The 13515-nt window shown below is 39.6% G+C and overlaps 1 protein-coding gene across 1 annotated transcript in view; it reads left to right on the plus strand.

Annotated features, from left to right (window-relative positions):
* The window catches only part of MACROD2 (mono-ADP ribosylhydrolase 2), a 2022401-nt gene that overhangs the window by 1829052 nt on the left and 179834 nt on the right, over positions 1-13515 (plus strand). Inside the window, exon 9 of the mRNA XM_019462769.2 lies at positions 7986-8067. Within this exon, the coding sequence (XP_019318314.1) occupies positions 7986-8067 (82 nt within the window). The remainder of the gene's footprint in view (positions 1-7985; positions 8068-13515) is intronic.

Raw genomic sequence — 13515 nt, forward strand, 5'->3', positions numbered from 1 at the left:
TCCAGATTGGAACATAGGCATCTAGTTACATGGAGGTGATTGGGTGTGAGAGGAAGAAGCCTCACATATGTCCCCGATGGCTACTCCTTTGTGTGCAAACCTTGTCCACTCTTCTCCCCTTGACTACCCCTGTGAATAGATGGAGCAGGTATTCCCTGGATTAAGTCAAAGAGATTTTTGTAGATGTAATCAAGGCATTTAATCAGTTGTGTTCATTACAAGGGAAAATGACCTGGTTGGCTTACCTAACTAGGTGGTCTCTAAAAGACTTCAGAGTCTGGAGATGGAGAAACTCATAGAGACACACTCTTGCTGGCCTGAAGAAAGAAAGCATCCAGGTCCTTAACAGCCTTTCAGGGCCCCCTGGTGGTGGCCTGTAGAAGCTACAGGCTGTCCCTGGTTGACAGCTAGAAAGAAAACAGGGACCTCAGTCCTACCAACATAAGTAACTAAATTCTTCTAGCAACCTGAATGAGCTTGCAAGGAGGCCCCAGCCTCAGGTAAGAAGTACAGTGCAGCTAACACCTTGATTATAGATTTTGAGACCCTGAGCAGAGGACCCAACACCATTGGGCCCAGACTTTTGACCTACCTACAGAAGCCATGAGACAATAAAATTTGTTGCTTTCAGCCGCTAAGGTTGTAGAGATTTGTTATGCAGCAACAGAGAACTAATACACTGGGAGAAGGACCGGTTGGTCTCCTTTATTCCACCTGTTGTAGGAGGGGCTGCCAGCACCCAGACATCCCAACTTCTTGTTTTTGTTCTTTAGTTAATCTGTAGTGACCTTGTCCCTTTGTTACTCCATTTAACCTCGATTTACTCATAGCACCAAGCATGCTCCAGTCGTCCTGGTCTTTTACCTCCCTCAAAACCTGTCCTTCTACAAGTTTGATGCTTAATCCCTGAAATTTCATTCACTTGTTAGCAGCGGCCACTATTTGGTGAAGATACCCCAATATCCAAGCTAGTGCATGGTGAGGCTGCTAGATTATCTTTCAGGAAGACTGAGACTTCACCCCCATTGCCCATCAGGCTGCATTTACACTGGATAACCATCCATCAGTTCTTAGTTAAAGTGGTATTTGCATGCACACCAAATATTTAAATGTTTGTCATTTGTCACTGGGGAAGAAAATTACATTCATCAGACTCCATTCATTCTCCCAGTCTCACTGAACACAGGATAATCTTAGCTGTGTCAGCTGCCCTAAGACTGGTAGCCATGAAAAATGGAGGTCAGCTGTAGATACTCCAAACCTGTTCACTGTGTAACCCTCTTCAGGGGCAGTGGACATGATGCTGAAAAAGTTTAATAGAACTCATGTTATCATGTTTATGGGGCATAAACCCCCCCACTGTGGATTAATGGCTATCTTGGTGTAAGAAATACATCTTTACTCCTAGACGCCTTGATGGGTGAACTACAGTTGGCATCGGTGGAAATATAGAGAGAGATTGCCTTTAGAAGGTCAGCTTTTAAAGGACTTTTTTGACCTCAAAGTCAATGAAAATAGATTTTTGATTGCTGACCAAGACAACTGTAACAGAAAACTTTCAACCTTTAAAAAGATTCTTATTGAAGTATAACATACAGAAAAGTACACAGATCCTAAGTGCGCTGCTTGATGAATTTCCACAAACCGAATACATCCATGGAACCAGCACCCAGATCAAAAACCCAGCAGCCCAGGTACTCCCCTTGGTCTGTTTTCACCAACCTCCTCCCCAGAGTAATTGCTATAGTAACTTCTAACACCATGGATGATATTGACTATTTCTCTAACATTTTTGAACTTTATAGAACTAGAATCATCCAGTGTGTCCCCTTTCTTTCTGGATTATTTTACTCAATGTTCTGTTTGTTTATAAGATTTTGTGTATTTGCAAACTTCCCATTCTCATTCCTTTCTAATATCCCACTGCATTGATAGATCACAACTATTTATCCATTCTACCATTTTAGGCATTTAAGTAGCTTCGAGTTTGAAGATATTACAATTAGTGCTGCTACAAATATTGTGATATGTGTCCTTTTGTGAAGATATATGCATATTCTTCTGGATGTTTACCTAAGAGTAAAATTGGATGGTAAAATAGGATAGCACAAATTCAGCTAATTTAGTGGATACTGCCAAATAATTTTCCAAAGTGGTTGCACCAGTTTTTACTCCCAAAAGCAGTACAAGAAAAGTACTTGTTAATTCACATTTCTGCCAACACCTGGTATTGTCTTTTCACTTAAAAAAAAAGCCCTTCTAATTTTTAATATATTGCAATTTACAGGCATCATCATTGTTTCTATTCTGAAACTAACAAACATCAGCACTGAGTTCAAAAGGCATTGTGCTCAGCATAGTATCATTGGATAAGATGACAGTTGGTGACAAATGCCTTGTACCCTTTATATAGCTCCTTTCTTCTTTGCAAAAGCACTCAGGCTTCTCTATAATTCTGTTCTCTGGTCTTCTGGCAAACATAAAGGAAAGTCTGTCTCTCAAAAAAAGTTATTTTTTTGGTTCTGGAACTAAAAGCCCACGAAAAATATCTGCCATGTACTTAATTTTAGTCAGGTCTATTTGCCTAAACATGTACTCTGCAAATATTTACAAAGCTCCTATTATGCATCAGGACATACACTATGCACAGGTAATACAAAACTGAGCACCACCAAATTGTCATAGGGTTCTGGTTTAAGGCAGAATGAGGACTACATTAAGTTGTTAATTCCTAAAAATATAAATGTTGCCCCATGTATTATTTACAATTATGTTGTAGCCTGAGGACCCATCTGAGTTTCCTGACAACTTGTTCATAAAAGAACAAAAAATGTGTGAGTCATTTCAAGTACACAGAGTTGCTTTAACTACAAAAGTGTCTAGGTACACTTTAGTAAGCTCACCAGGAAGATGGGCTAGAACCGATCAGAGTTCATCTAGAGAAAAGTAATTGGAATTTGAGTAGCCTTGACAGGTTATACACCTCCAAAAAGGAACCCTGCTTATTTTTTTGCCCTTCATTGTGTTCCTGTACATGTTATTCAATGAAATGTTATTAAAGATTACATCAGTTGGGGTTTAATTGGAGAAGCAGAACCTTATGAGTGATACGGAATACAGGATTTATTATAGGGATTAGATCTTATACAATTGTGGGTGTAAATTTCAAGGGGATAGTTGACTGAGCAGAGCAAAGCCCTTACCCAGTACCCATGAGAGGAGCTGGTGAAAGGAGTCTGTGGAAGGCTATTGCCTCTGCATCTGACCAGGCCTGGAGTGTGTCAGCAGGGCAGGTAGTCAAGAGACAGGTCAAAAGTGATGAAGAGGAGGGACACCTGGGTCGCTCAGTCTGTTAACTGTCCAACTTCAGCTCAGGTCATGATCTCATGATTCATGAGGTTCAGCCCTGCGTCGGGCTCTGTGCTGACAGCTCAGAGCCTGGAGCCTGCTTTGGATTCTGTGTCTGATTCTCTCTCTGCCCCTCCACTGCTCATGTTCTCCTTCTGTCTCTCAAAAATAAATGTTAAAAAAAGTGATGAACAGGAAAGCTGGATGCAAAGTGGGGGAGAACAAGGTCAAAGTAGAAACCATAGGAGCAAACTGGAACCACACAATCTGCCACATGCATCTGTCTCCCTGGATGGAACGCCAAAGCTGCAAAGCCCTACAGAAGGAACTGGTGCCCTTGAAGCAGAGTTACATGCGTGCCTGGCCTAGACCGAGAGAACCTGAGTTGGGAGAAAGAGCAGGAGCTGAAGAAGCTGTGAGCCCAGCTGCTAACCGACACCAGCTGATGAGCAGCAGTGCACCCCACCTGCCTGGAGTCCTCCAGCCACCTGCCTAGTACCATGGCTGCAGCTCCACTTCTGCCCTCAAAATCTCATGGAAATTTCTCTGTGGCCAACGCTAACATCGAACCATTCAGAGAAGCGTTATTCCAGCTTAGCTAAATTGACATAGTACAAAATTACCACAGGGATAGGCTATGAATGAGATATTAAAAAGAAAAAAAGAGGGGTGGCTGGGTGGCTCAGTTAGTTAAGTGTCCGACTCTTGCTTTTGGCTCAGGTCATGATCTCGCGGTTGAGAGTTTGAGCCCGTGACTGACTGTGCGCTGACAGTGCCATGGAGTCTGCTTGGGATTTCTCTCTCCCTCCTTCTCTGACTCTCCCCCGCTCTCTCTCTCTTGCACTCTCTCTCCCTCTCTCTCATGCAAAATAAATAAACATTAAAAAAAAAAACTTTTGAAAGAAAGAAAGAAACTATAGATGTTATTTAGTTCAATTCTTTCTTCATAAGACGTGAAAGCCGGGTCCCAGAGAGATAATAGCTTGTCCAATGTCACAGAGCTAGTGACAGGCCTAGAAACTCAGTCCCATGTATCTCCATTGGGGTGATACCACAGAAAGAACATTGGATGTCAAGTTAAGATGCCTGAGATTTTGCCACTAATTATTTGACCTTGACAAAAAAGCACCTGGATTCAAGTTTTCTCATGAGAAAATGGCACATGGGTGAGCCCCAAGAAATTGGAGGTGCTCAGCTAATATCTCTTAAATAGATGAATAAATATAGTCTCTCAAGAACAACCGTTTTACAAAATTGTTCTATTGCCCAACATAAAAGACAGATTGAAAATATGCTCCTGAGCCTCAATACTCAATAGTGAGGCATTCTTATATATTCTCATGTAATTTATCTGGGGCTAGAATGGATCACCCAGCTCATTCCCCTTTGTGCAAGTCAGATTTCCAACCTCTCAGCCATGGACCAGTTAGACTTTCTATATTCTTCTTGTCACCCCATTGTGGCTTCTACTTGATCTTGATCCATTTGGTCTGAGCCTTTCAAGAGAGATCCAGTACTACACAGCTAGAAAAGCAAGAATCCAAACAATTGGCAATAGGAAGAAACCAGAATATCAGATTTCTGGCTATGTATTTCTCTTTTGTTCATAAATCTACAATTTGGGCAGAGTTTAGCAGGAACAACCAATCTCTGCTCCATGGGGCATCACCTGGGGTAGGTCAAAAACTAGGAGGTGAAGTCATTGAGAGGCTACTCACTTTTAGGTAGGATTATTGGCTAGAACTTGTACACATGGACTCTCCATGTGGTCTGTCTGCTTCCTCATAGCATGAAGATTGGGTACAAAAGCAATCATCCCAAAAGGACCAGGCAGAAACTGTATCACCTCTTATGACATAGACTTGGAAGTCATATAGTATTTCTGTCACATAGTATTTCTGCAATCATAGATTCAAGAGGAGGAAATATAGATCCCATTCTCAATGAAAAGAGTATTAGCATTACATTTTAAGAGAGTCTGAGCGATGGGATATCTTATTGCATGCCATCTTGGAAAATACAACGTATCATAAGCAGTGATCAATATCCACTCTGAGTTTATAAACACAGAGCTTGTCAACTAACAGAGCTCTTTTCCAGCAATAACCCCAGACAATAAGTTTATGTACACATATGTAAGTACATGCGTATATGCAAGTACTTGGTAGGTGAGGGTTAATTCTTGTATTCAACTTACTTCCAGGATATTTTCAGTGTTATGCCTCAGGGTAAGGGCAGGGAAATGGGTCACTCAATTAGTTTAAAATAAAAGCACTTTTCCCCCATCATCCATCTACTCTTTGGGAAAATAAATCAGGCCGCTGAAATTTGGACATACCATTTCCATGGTAACAAAACCTAAAATGCTAAAAGGTGGATTATAATCCTTTGCAATATTTAAGAAATCTGCATTTAGTTTCTGTGGTGGTTAAAAGCTCCCTTGACAGAAATGAATAGCATTACCACCACTAACCCTTCCCCATGCAAATGCACACACAGAAAACACACACACACATACATACTCACAAGCAACAGGAGGGTTAAAAAAATCCATAATTCATATTGAGTACACAAAAATAGGGAGAAATGAGTAAAAATGAGACTTTCCAGTTTGGTCTCCTTAGATCTGCTTTGAATCAAGTTTTCTTGTTTTGATTTTGATCTCAATTAGGTGGCTTTAGAAATAATCTGACCATCTGAAGCCTGGTGAAAAGTCAACTGTGATAGGTGTGGAAGTAAGGATAATTATGGCGTTTGAGAACTACAAGTAGTTCAATACAGCTAGAGAGTAGAGTATGTCTAGCACAGAGTCTTATTTTTGGTGTTAGGACTTTCAATTATAAAACTTCTCAAATATACCAAAAAGTATAGAAAATAATATGATATCTATGTACTTGCCCCCATAGTTTAATAGCTACTACCCATGTGCCATATTTTTCTCAAGTCTCTTTCCTGAAATTCATGTGTGACATTTCTAAGAATGTTTCTCTATATCAGTGCTTTTCAATGAATCCCTACACTGTTATATCTTTGTGCTTTAAAAATGTGTATAAATGGTATCATAGAGAATGTTTTTTGTAACTCATTTCTATCGCTCAACATTATGATTCTTATCTTTAGCTATAGGGCATAAACACACCAGAAGGAGAGCATAGACGAGCATTCAGTTTTGCACAGACAGCTAATCATTTATTCAACTCAATTTACATTTCACCCGAAGAGTGAGTTGATGGTGATGGTTGTTGCGTTTGTAGAAAATGTTAATGATATGCAGACAGGACTGGACACCAGAAACTCAAGTGAATACAGTAAAAAGAAAATAAGGTTTATTTGCAGCCCAGTCCTTCCATTTCTGAATGCCAGATGCTTTCTCTTACAATCCATCCTATGGGCAGGGATTACTGGGGCTGCGTGGTATTTAGTGATTACAGCATAGAAGTCCAGCAACTGCCCAGCAGGCTGCCCAAATGGACTTGTGCAGGGATCAGGGAGCTACGTCTCTGAGCTTCCAACAGGAAACCCTGACCATTCCTTGTGTCCTAGACCTCCCTACCGACCTATCCCTGTAGATCTTCTGTCCCGCTGGGAACTTTGGACTTGCCTAGGGTTGACTCTGTACCACACAGGCTGGGAGAGCTGAAGGGCTAGGGGGATGACATCCATGTGGGTTCATTCATGTCCTGCCCTGTGCACACCCCACCTTTATTCCCCATTGCCATGAGAAATGCCTCCTTTGATGTTCTACTCAATTACCAGTTGTAGTTTGATAGATCGAGTAATTTTTAACTTTTCGTAGACTCTTAAAATAAAGGATCTAAAGGGATGTTTATTTTCAAGACATGAAATTGAGTCACTGATTTAATATCAGATATACGTGAGTTATTAGATGTACCCCATCTCTCTTCTGTTTACCATATTATTCTCTGAATGTCTCAAACACCTTATGTATAGAAGCCCTCTCAAAACAGAAAGAAGAGATTTGTACAATCTCTTGTTTTACTCTTGAGGTGGCATTTACTTAGTCAACAATATCTACCAGATTAAAGTTATATTGACCTCACATCACTGTCAACTAATTATGTTTTACTTCTGTTGCATTTCTGAGAATGTTAAGCTAAAAGCAAATTAAACTACAAGAAGCTTTATAGGCCATGTTCAAATACTAACAGGTTTGATAAACATATTTGTCTAAGAAGGGTAGGACAAAGAGCTCTTTGTTTACTGACATACTTGATTGTCATTCTGCTATACCTCTCGTATGGTTGTTTTATAGGACATAAAGTCTAGGTATCCTGTCTGAATCTCCGATCTTATTTATAGCTTGCTGCAAAGTGGCTTATTGTCATTTATTATTTCTTATTTGATTTATATAACATCTTTCCGCCAAAGAGCCCATGGGCTTATTCACATAAAGAGTACACACACACACACACACACACACACATACACACAAATACACACTTGAACTTCACTCAATACTGTCATACAGTTAGCAGTATAGCATCAAGAATCTGCAGGAGGCTTTTCTATTTGTTTCTTTTTGTCACTGTTGTTCCAAGACCATGTTGTGGAATATTTCTCATATCCCAGGGTCACCATATTATCCTTCACTTTGAGTATTTATTGTTTGCCTCTAGGTGGACCGGATCATCTTCTGTGTCTTCTTAGAAGTTGACTTTAAAATCTACAGAAAGAAAATGGGCGAGTTTTTCCCTGCAGGTGAGTAAAGTGGTTTGTTTTCTTTGGAATTGAGAATGGGAGTGGAGGCATCAGTTATATTTCTATTTCACTACTTATCTTAAAGAAATGTTGCAGATGTGGTCTCCATACACCAGTAACCCCTGGCAACTTGTGTCATAATTTTCAAGACCTCAAGGGAGATCTAAGCCCTTGACCCCTCTGTCCCAGGAGGCCATGGTGTTGTATTGGGGAAGTCAGTTCATATTTTGAGTCTCAGTTTCTCACATCAAAAATGAGGGACTGGACAAAGTGACTTCTAAAGACTCTCTGGCCCTAAATTTCATGATCTGTGATTTGCTCCCCATAAATGTAAATTGTCCAGGCCTGTGCCTACATCCACCATGTTAAACACCTTTGCTGGAAATTGTGAGGAACCCATTTATATTTGAAGCCAGAATTCAAAGAGTTCCTGCACTTTCTCCCTATTCCCCCCAATTTTCTTGGCCCAAATTATAATGAAGATAGCAGCACGTCCTAGGGCAATTTGAGAAATGCGGTCATTCACATTATTTCACATTTCTTTTGAGAATGTAGACAAAATCTCAGTTATTAAAGAACCTTGATTACATCAATTGAATGTGTCATTAGATTTGGTTGGATTGGTTATTTTGAATATTTCCCCCTCATTGTTCCTCTTCCAGCCTTGTTTATTACCTTGTTATTTTGTGGGTGCCGTTAAAGTCACGGTGCTCAAGGTGCTTTCCTCAGCCATGGTAAAAATGGCTTCCAGGAAGCAAGCCACTGTGAGTGTTGTTGATGCCTCTTTTGAGGTGTCTGTGCCCATGTGAGGTGGCTTTCCAGGTACCCGGTGACTCTAGCAGGTAGGAGGGAGGGAATGGTGCACATTCACCTCTCTGGCAGTCAGAGCCATGCGGTAAAGAAGAGGCCCTGCCCGAAGATCAGAGCAGGATGCAAGTAGCCGTCAAGAACAGCTACAGAAAACTGCTGGAGATGTTCAACTCTGTGCTAATATTCAAGGTGGACTAAGTTCTTCTGGGTGATTTGAAGTCCTGCTCTCTAGTTTTGTAACTGAAAGGTGAATCTGCTAAGTATATTTAATTGGAGCCTTTAATTACAGTATTTTCCAAATTTTAACATACTGTAAATTCAGAAAGACTCCCCATGGGATGAAGGAGAGGACTGTGATGGTGGCCTTTTTTTTTCTCCTTCTCCTTTATCCTTTTATCACTTTTTAAAAATTTTTTAAGTGACTCAGTAATTTACAGCATGTAAAGCACATAGTGACTATTTAATAAGTAGTTGTTATTATGAGCTAAATTTAATAAATTCTTCTCCCCGTAATATGATGGCTTTTTTTTTCTGTTTTAATCTCCTTGTTTCATCATTTCTCTTTATTTCCTATATAAACACAGTGAGTTGATTGTGCATGAATTTCTGTACTTTTAAGTATTCTTTGTGTGTGTGTATTTTTAAGTATTCTTAAAAGAAAATATTCATTCATGAAAAAATGTGACTTGCTATTGTGTGTGAGGCAAAAATTCTCATGTCTTGTCAACATCACAGCATATTTTTTAAGCTTTCATCAATTTTGGACTTCTTGAGTGTTTAGAATTATGACATAATATTCATTTCCATGTCTTCTAAAATAAAACTTGTTTTCACTCTAACATATGATAAAAAATAATTGCATGTGTATGATCGACTGATATTAAAACAAATCTATCCATCAGCAAGTATTTCCAGTGATGCAAAGCCAAAAATCATACTATATGTTTTTTTAAATGGGACAGTTTTAGTGGTCTAGAATGTATTAATAATTATGTAAATAAATTATTATTTGAAAAACTGCTACTCTAAATAAATCCAACATGCATCTTAGTACTTGAGAAAATTAAATAATAAAATCATCTTCAGTTTCACATCAATACTTTAAATTATAGCATGCTCATGAAATTATTTCCAGTGCATATTTATTATAAGGAGTGTATTTTTAAACTAACTGTCAAAATCCCCTCAAAATTGTTAAGTATTTCCACAATGCTGAAGCATCAGCCATTTGCAAATTTTGAATATGCAATATGAAGTAAACGCGGCTTCTAATGGAATGTGTGACTGCTAATATATATGATATACATTATCTGTCCATAATTTGAATTTATGGTTAATTCATAACCATGCCATCTTCGACTGGAATCTGATTTTTCTGGTTTGCCATATATTCCCCCTAGACTGAGTTATTCAGACTATCTCTAACTAGTCTTCTTAACACTTCCCAATGCAATAATGATAATAGTTTAGAAAAAAAAAAAACATCATTTTATATGAAACTAAATCTCTGTGTTTTGGGGTACAATAACCCTGTGTCTTTATGTATCATAATCAGGAATTTGAGGCAAAATGTATAAGAAAACAATACAAGTGAGACTAGAAAAGATCACATTAAATGTATAACACATACAAAACTACTACCTGATATTAATGATAAGAATAATAGTTAACATTTATGGATTGCTTTCTCTCAGCCACACACATGGGCTAAGTCAGGTAATCTTCATGCTCACTCTAAGAAAGTAGGCACTATATTAACCCTACTTTTTATGTGGAAAATGATGTGTACCTGAGAAAATGAAGAAATACAGCTAGGAAACAGCAGAACTCTATTTCAAAATTCAGAGTGGCATCTGTCATTGCACAAGTGATAATAGGTTCGTTTCCTCAGAGCATCTCCAGACCAGGATGGGTTTGACTTCTAGGATGCATTTGGATCAGTGAGAAAGTCTCATTCCTAATTTCATCTGCTGCCTGTAATTATTCAAAGCTGCCATGCTTCTCTTTCTTCTGATACCTATAAATGTCCTCATGGAAACTTTCTAATATGAGTCAAATTGGTACTTGATCATGGATCTCAAAATCAAATTCCATCCAGATCAGCTGGGCAGTGTGGTGCTTTGACCTGCAGAGGAGTAGGAGAGTGGTCACTGGAAAGCCAAAAGGCCTTATACATGACCGCAGGGGAAGATGGAAAGGTGCTTCCTATCATTTGCTAGAGCTTCTGTGACATAGTATGATGGACTGGAGGGCTCAAAAGATTGCAATTTATTTTTTCACATTTCTAGAAGCTAGCAGTACAGGATCTAGGTGTCAGCAGAATTGCTTTCTTCTGAGGCCACTCTTCTTGGCTTGTAGATGGTCACCTTTCCTCAGTGTCTTCATCATGTCTTTCCTCTGTGTGTGCCTGCATCCTAATCCCCCTCTCCTTGTTAGGACACCAGTCACATGGGATTAGTGCCCACCCTAATAACCTCATTTTAATTTGATCACCTTTTTAAAAACCCTATGTCCTGGATGCCTGGGTGGCTCAGTTGGTTAAGCTGCTCTCAATGTCGGCTCACATCATGATCTCACGGTTCATGAGTTCTAGCAGTATGTGGGGCTCTGCTTGAGATTCTCTCTCCCTCTCTCTGCCCCTCCCCTGCTTGTGCACTCTCTCTCTCTTTCAAAATAAATAAATAAGTAAAAACATAGGGGAAAAAAGACCCTATCTCCTAATATAGTCACATTCTGAGGTACTGGAAGTTAGGACTCCAACAAAATATCTTGGGGGACACAACTCGAACCCTAAGAGAGCCCATCATAGAAAGGCAGTAGAAACAGCAAATGAAAGAAACCAGCAACAATTTTTTTTTTCACAACAGTTTTATATCTTGCTGTGAGTGAAGCACATTTGACTTTTTCCTTTAGATGTGTTATTTGGAAGTCTAGTGTGGCAGCTTTATGGAATTACCATATGCTTTGGTTGCAAATAATTTCTAGTTACAGTACACCATTAGATGGCCTACAGCAAATAATATTTGTACAATTCAACTCAGAGATCTCTTTGTTCTTTACATAAAAGGTTTGTATTTTTCAGTATGCAGGATTCATTGTGTTTATTTTTCATAGATTTGGGATACAGAGGTCAATTTTTTTATTAGAGTATGAGTTCCAACAGAGGACTTGGGAATATTAATTTTCCTCATAATAACAATGTCAAATTTACAGTTTGGAACTATATCAAAGAAACCTGACGTTGGAAGTAGAAAATGCCATGGTCAAGCCCCTCCCCCACTTTAAAGAAAGCCTACATTTGTTTACATCAGTGGTTCTCAAATCTATTCTTCAGGAAGGAGTATTTTTCCAAAACAATTTTTTTTAATTTTTTTTTAATGTTTTATTTATTTTTGAGACAGAGAGAAACAGAGCATGAACGGGGGAGGGGCAGAGAGAGAGGGAGACACAGAATCGGAAGCAGGCTCCAGGCTCTGAGCCATCAGCCCAGAGCCTGACGCGGGGCTCGAACTCACGGACCGCGAGAACGTGACCTGAGCCGAAGTCGGCCGCTTAACCGACTGAGCCACCCAGGCACCCCTCCAAAACAATTTTTGAGTTATATCCTCTGACAAATAAGCATGATATTTTTTAAAATTTTACCTGGATTTACTCTTTAAAACCTAACAAGAGAAAGTATCCACATGACCTCTTCATCATCCCCTCTTCTCACAGATTTTATAAATTTTTCTCATTCAACAGTATTCACTATTGTTCTGTCCATCAATCAACAAATAATTTATTATACACCTACTATTGTCAAAGGCTTTGGTCACTGCTGCACTTAAGATATAGTTCTTAGGGCACCTGTGTAGCTCAGTCAGTTAAGCGCCTGACTTTGGCTCAGGTCATGATCTCTCAGTGTGTGAGTTCGAGCCCCGCATCAGGCTCTGTGCTGGCAGCTTGGAGCCTGGAACCTGCTTCAGGTTCTGTGTCTCCCTCTCTCTCTGCCCCTCCTCTACTCACACTCTGTCTCTTTCTCTTTCAAAAATAAATAAACATTTAAAAATTACAAAACAAATTTTTTAAAGATATAGTTCTTAAGGGTGCCTGAGTAGCTCAGTCAGTTAAGCGTCCAACTCTTGGTTTCAGCTCAGGTCGTAATCTCATGGTTTGTGGGATTGAGCCCTGCGTCAGGCTCAGTGCTGACAGCATGAAGCCTGCTGTGGACTCTCTCTCCTCTCTCTCTGCCCCACCCCCCTCTCTTTCTCAAAATAAATAAACATTTTTTTAAAAAAGATATAGTTCTTATAATATGCCTGAGAGGCCAGTAGTACGCAGAACAGTTGGAAAACAATATTAGCAAATAATCAAGTATAACATTGGTATGGTCAAAGTACCCAGGAAATCAGAGTCAAATGTGTATGAGAACCAGGGTGGTTGTGGCAAGTTTCATAAAGAATGTGTCACTTGATGGGGCGCCTGGGTGGCTCTGTCAGTTAAGTGTTGGACTTCAGCTTAGGCTTTGAGTTCAAATGGTTTGTGAGTTCAAGCCCCACATCAGGTTCTCTGCTGTCAGTGCAGAGCCCACTTCAGACTCTCTGCTCCCCACCCCCCCCGCTGCCCCCCCCCACTCATACTCTCTGTCTTTCTTTTTTT

Source organism: Panthera pardus, unplaced genomic scaffold (assembly GCF_024362965.1).
Source record: "Panthera pardus isolate Hobbes unplaced genomic scaffold, ASM2436296v1 HiC_scaffold_25, whole genome shotgun sequence".
Classification (NCBI taxonomy): Eukaryota; Metazoa; Chordata; class Mammalia; order Carnivora; family Felidae; genus Panthera; species Panthera pardus.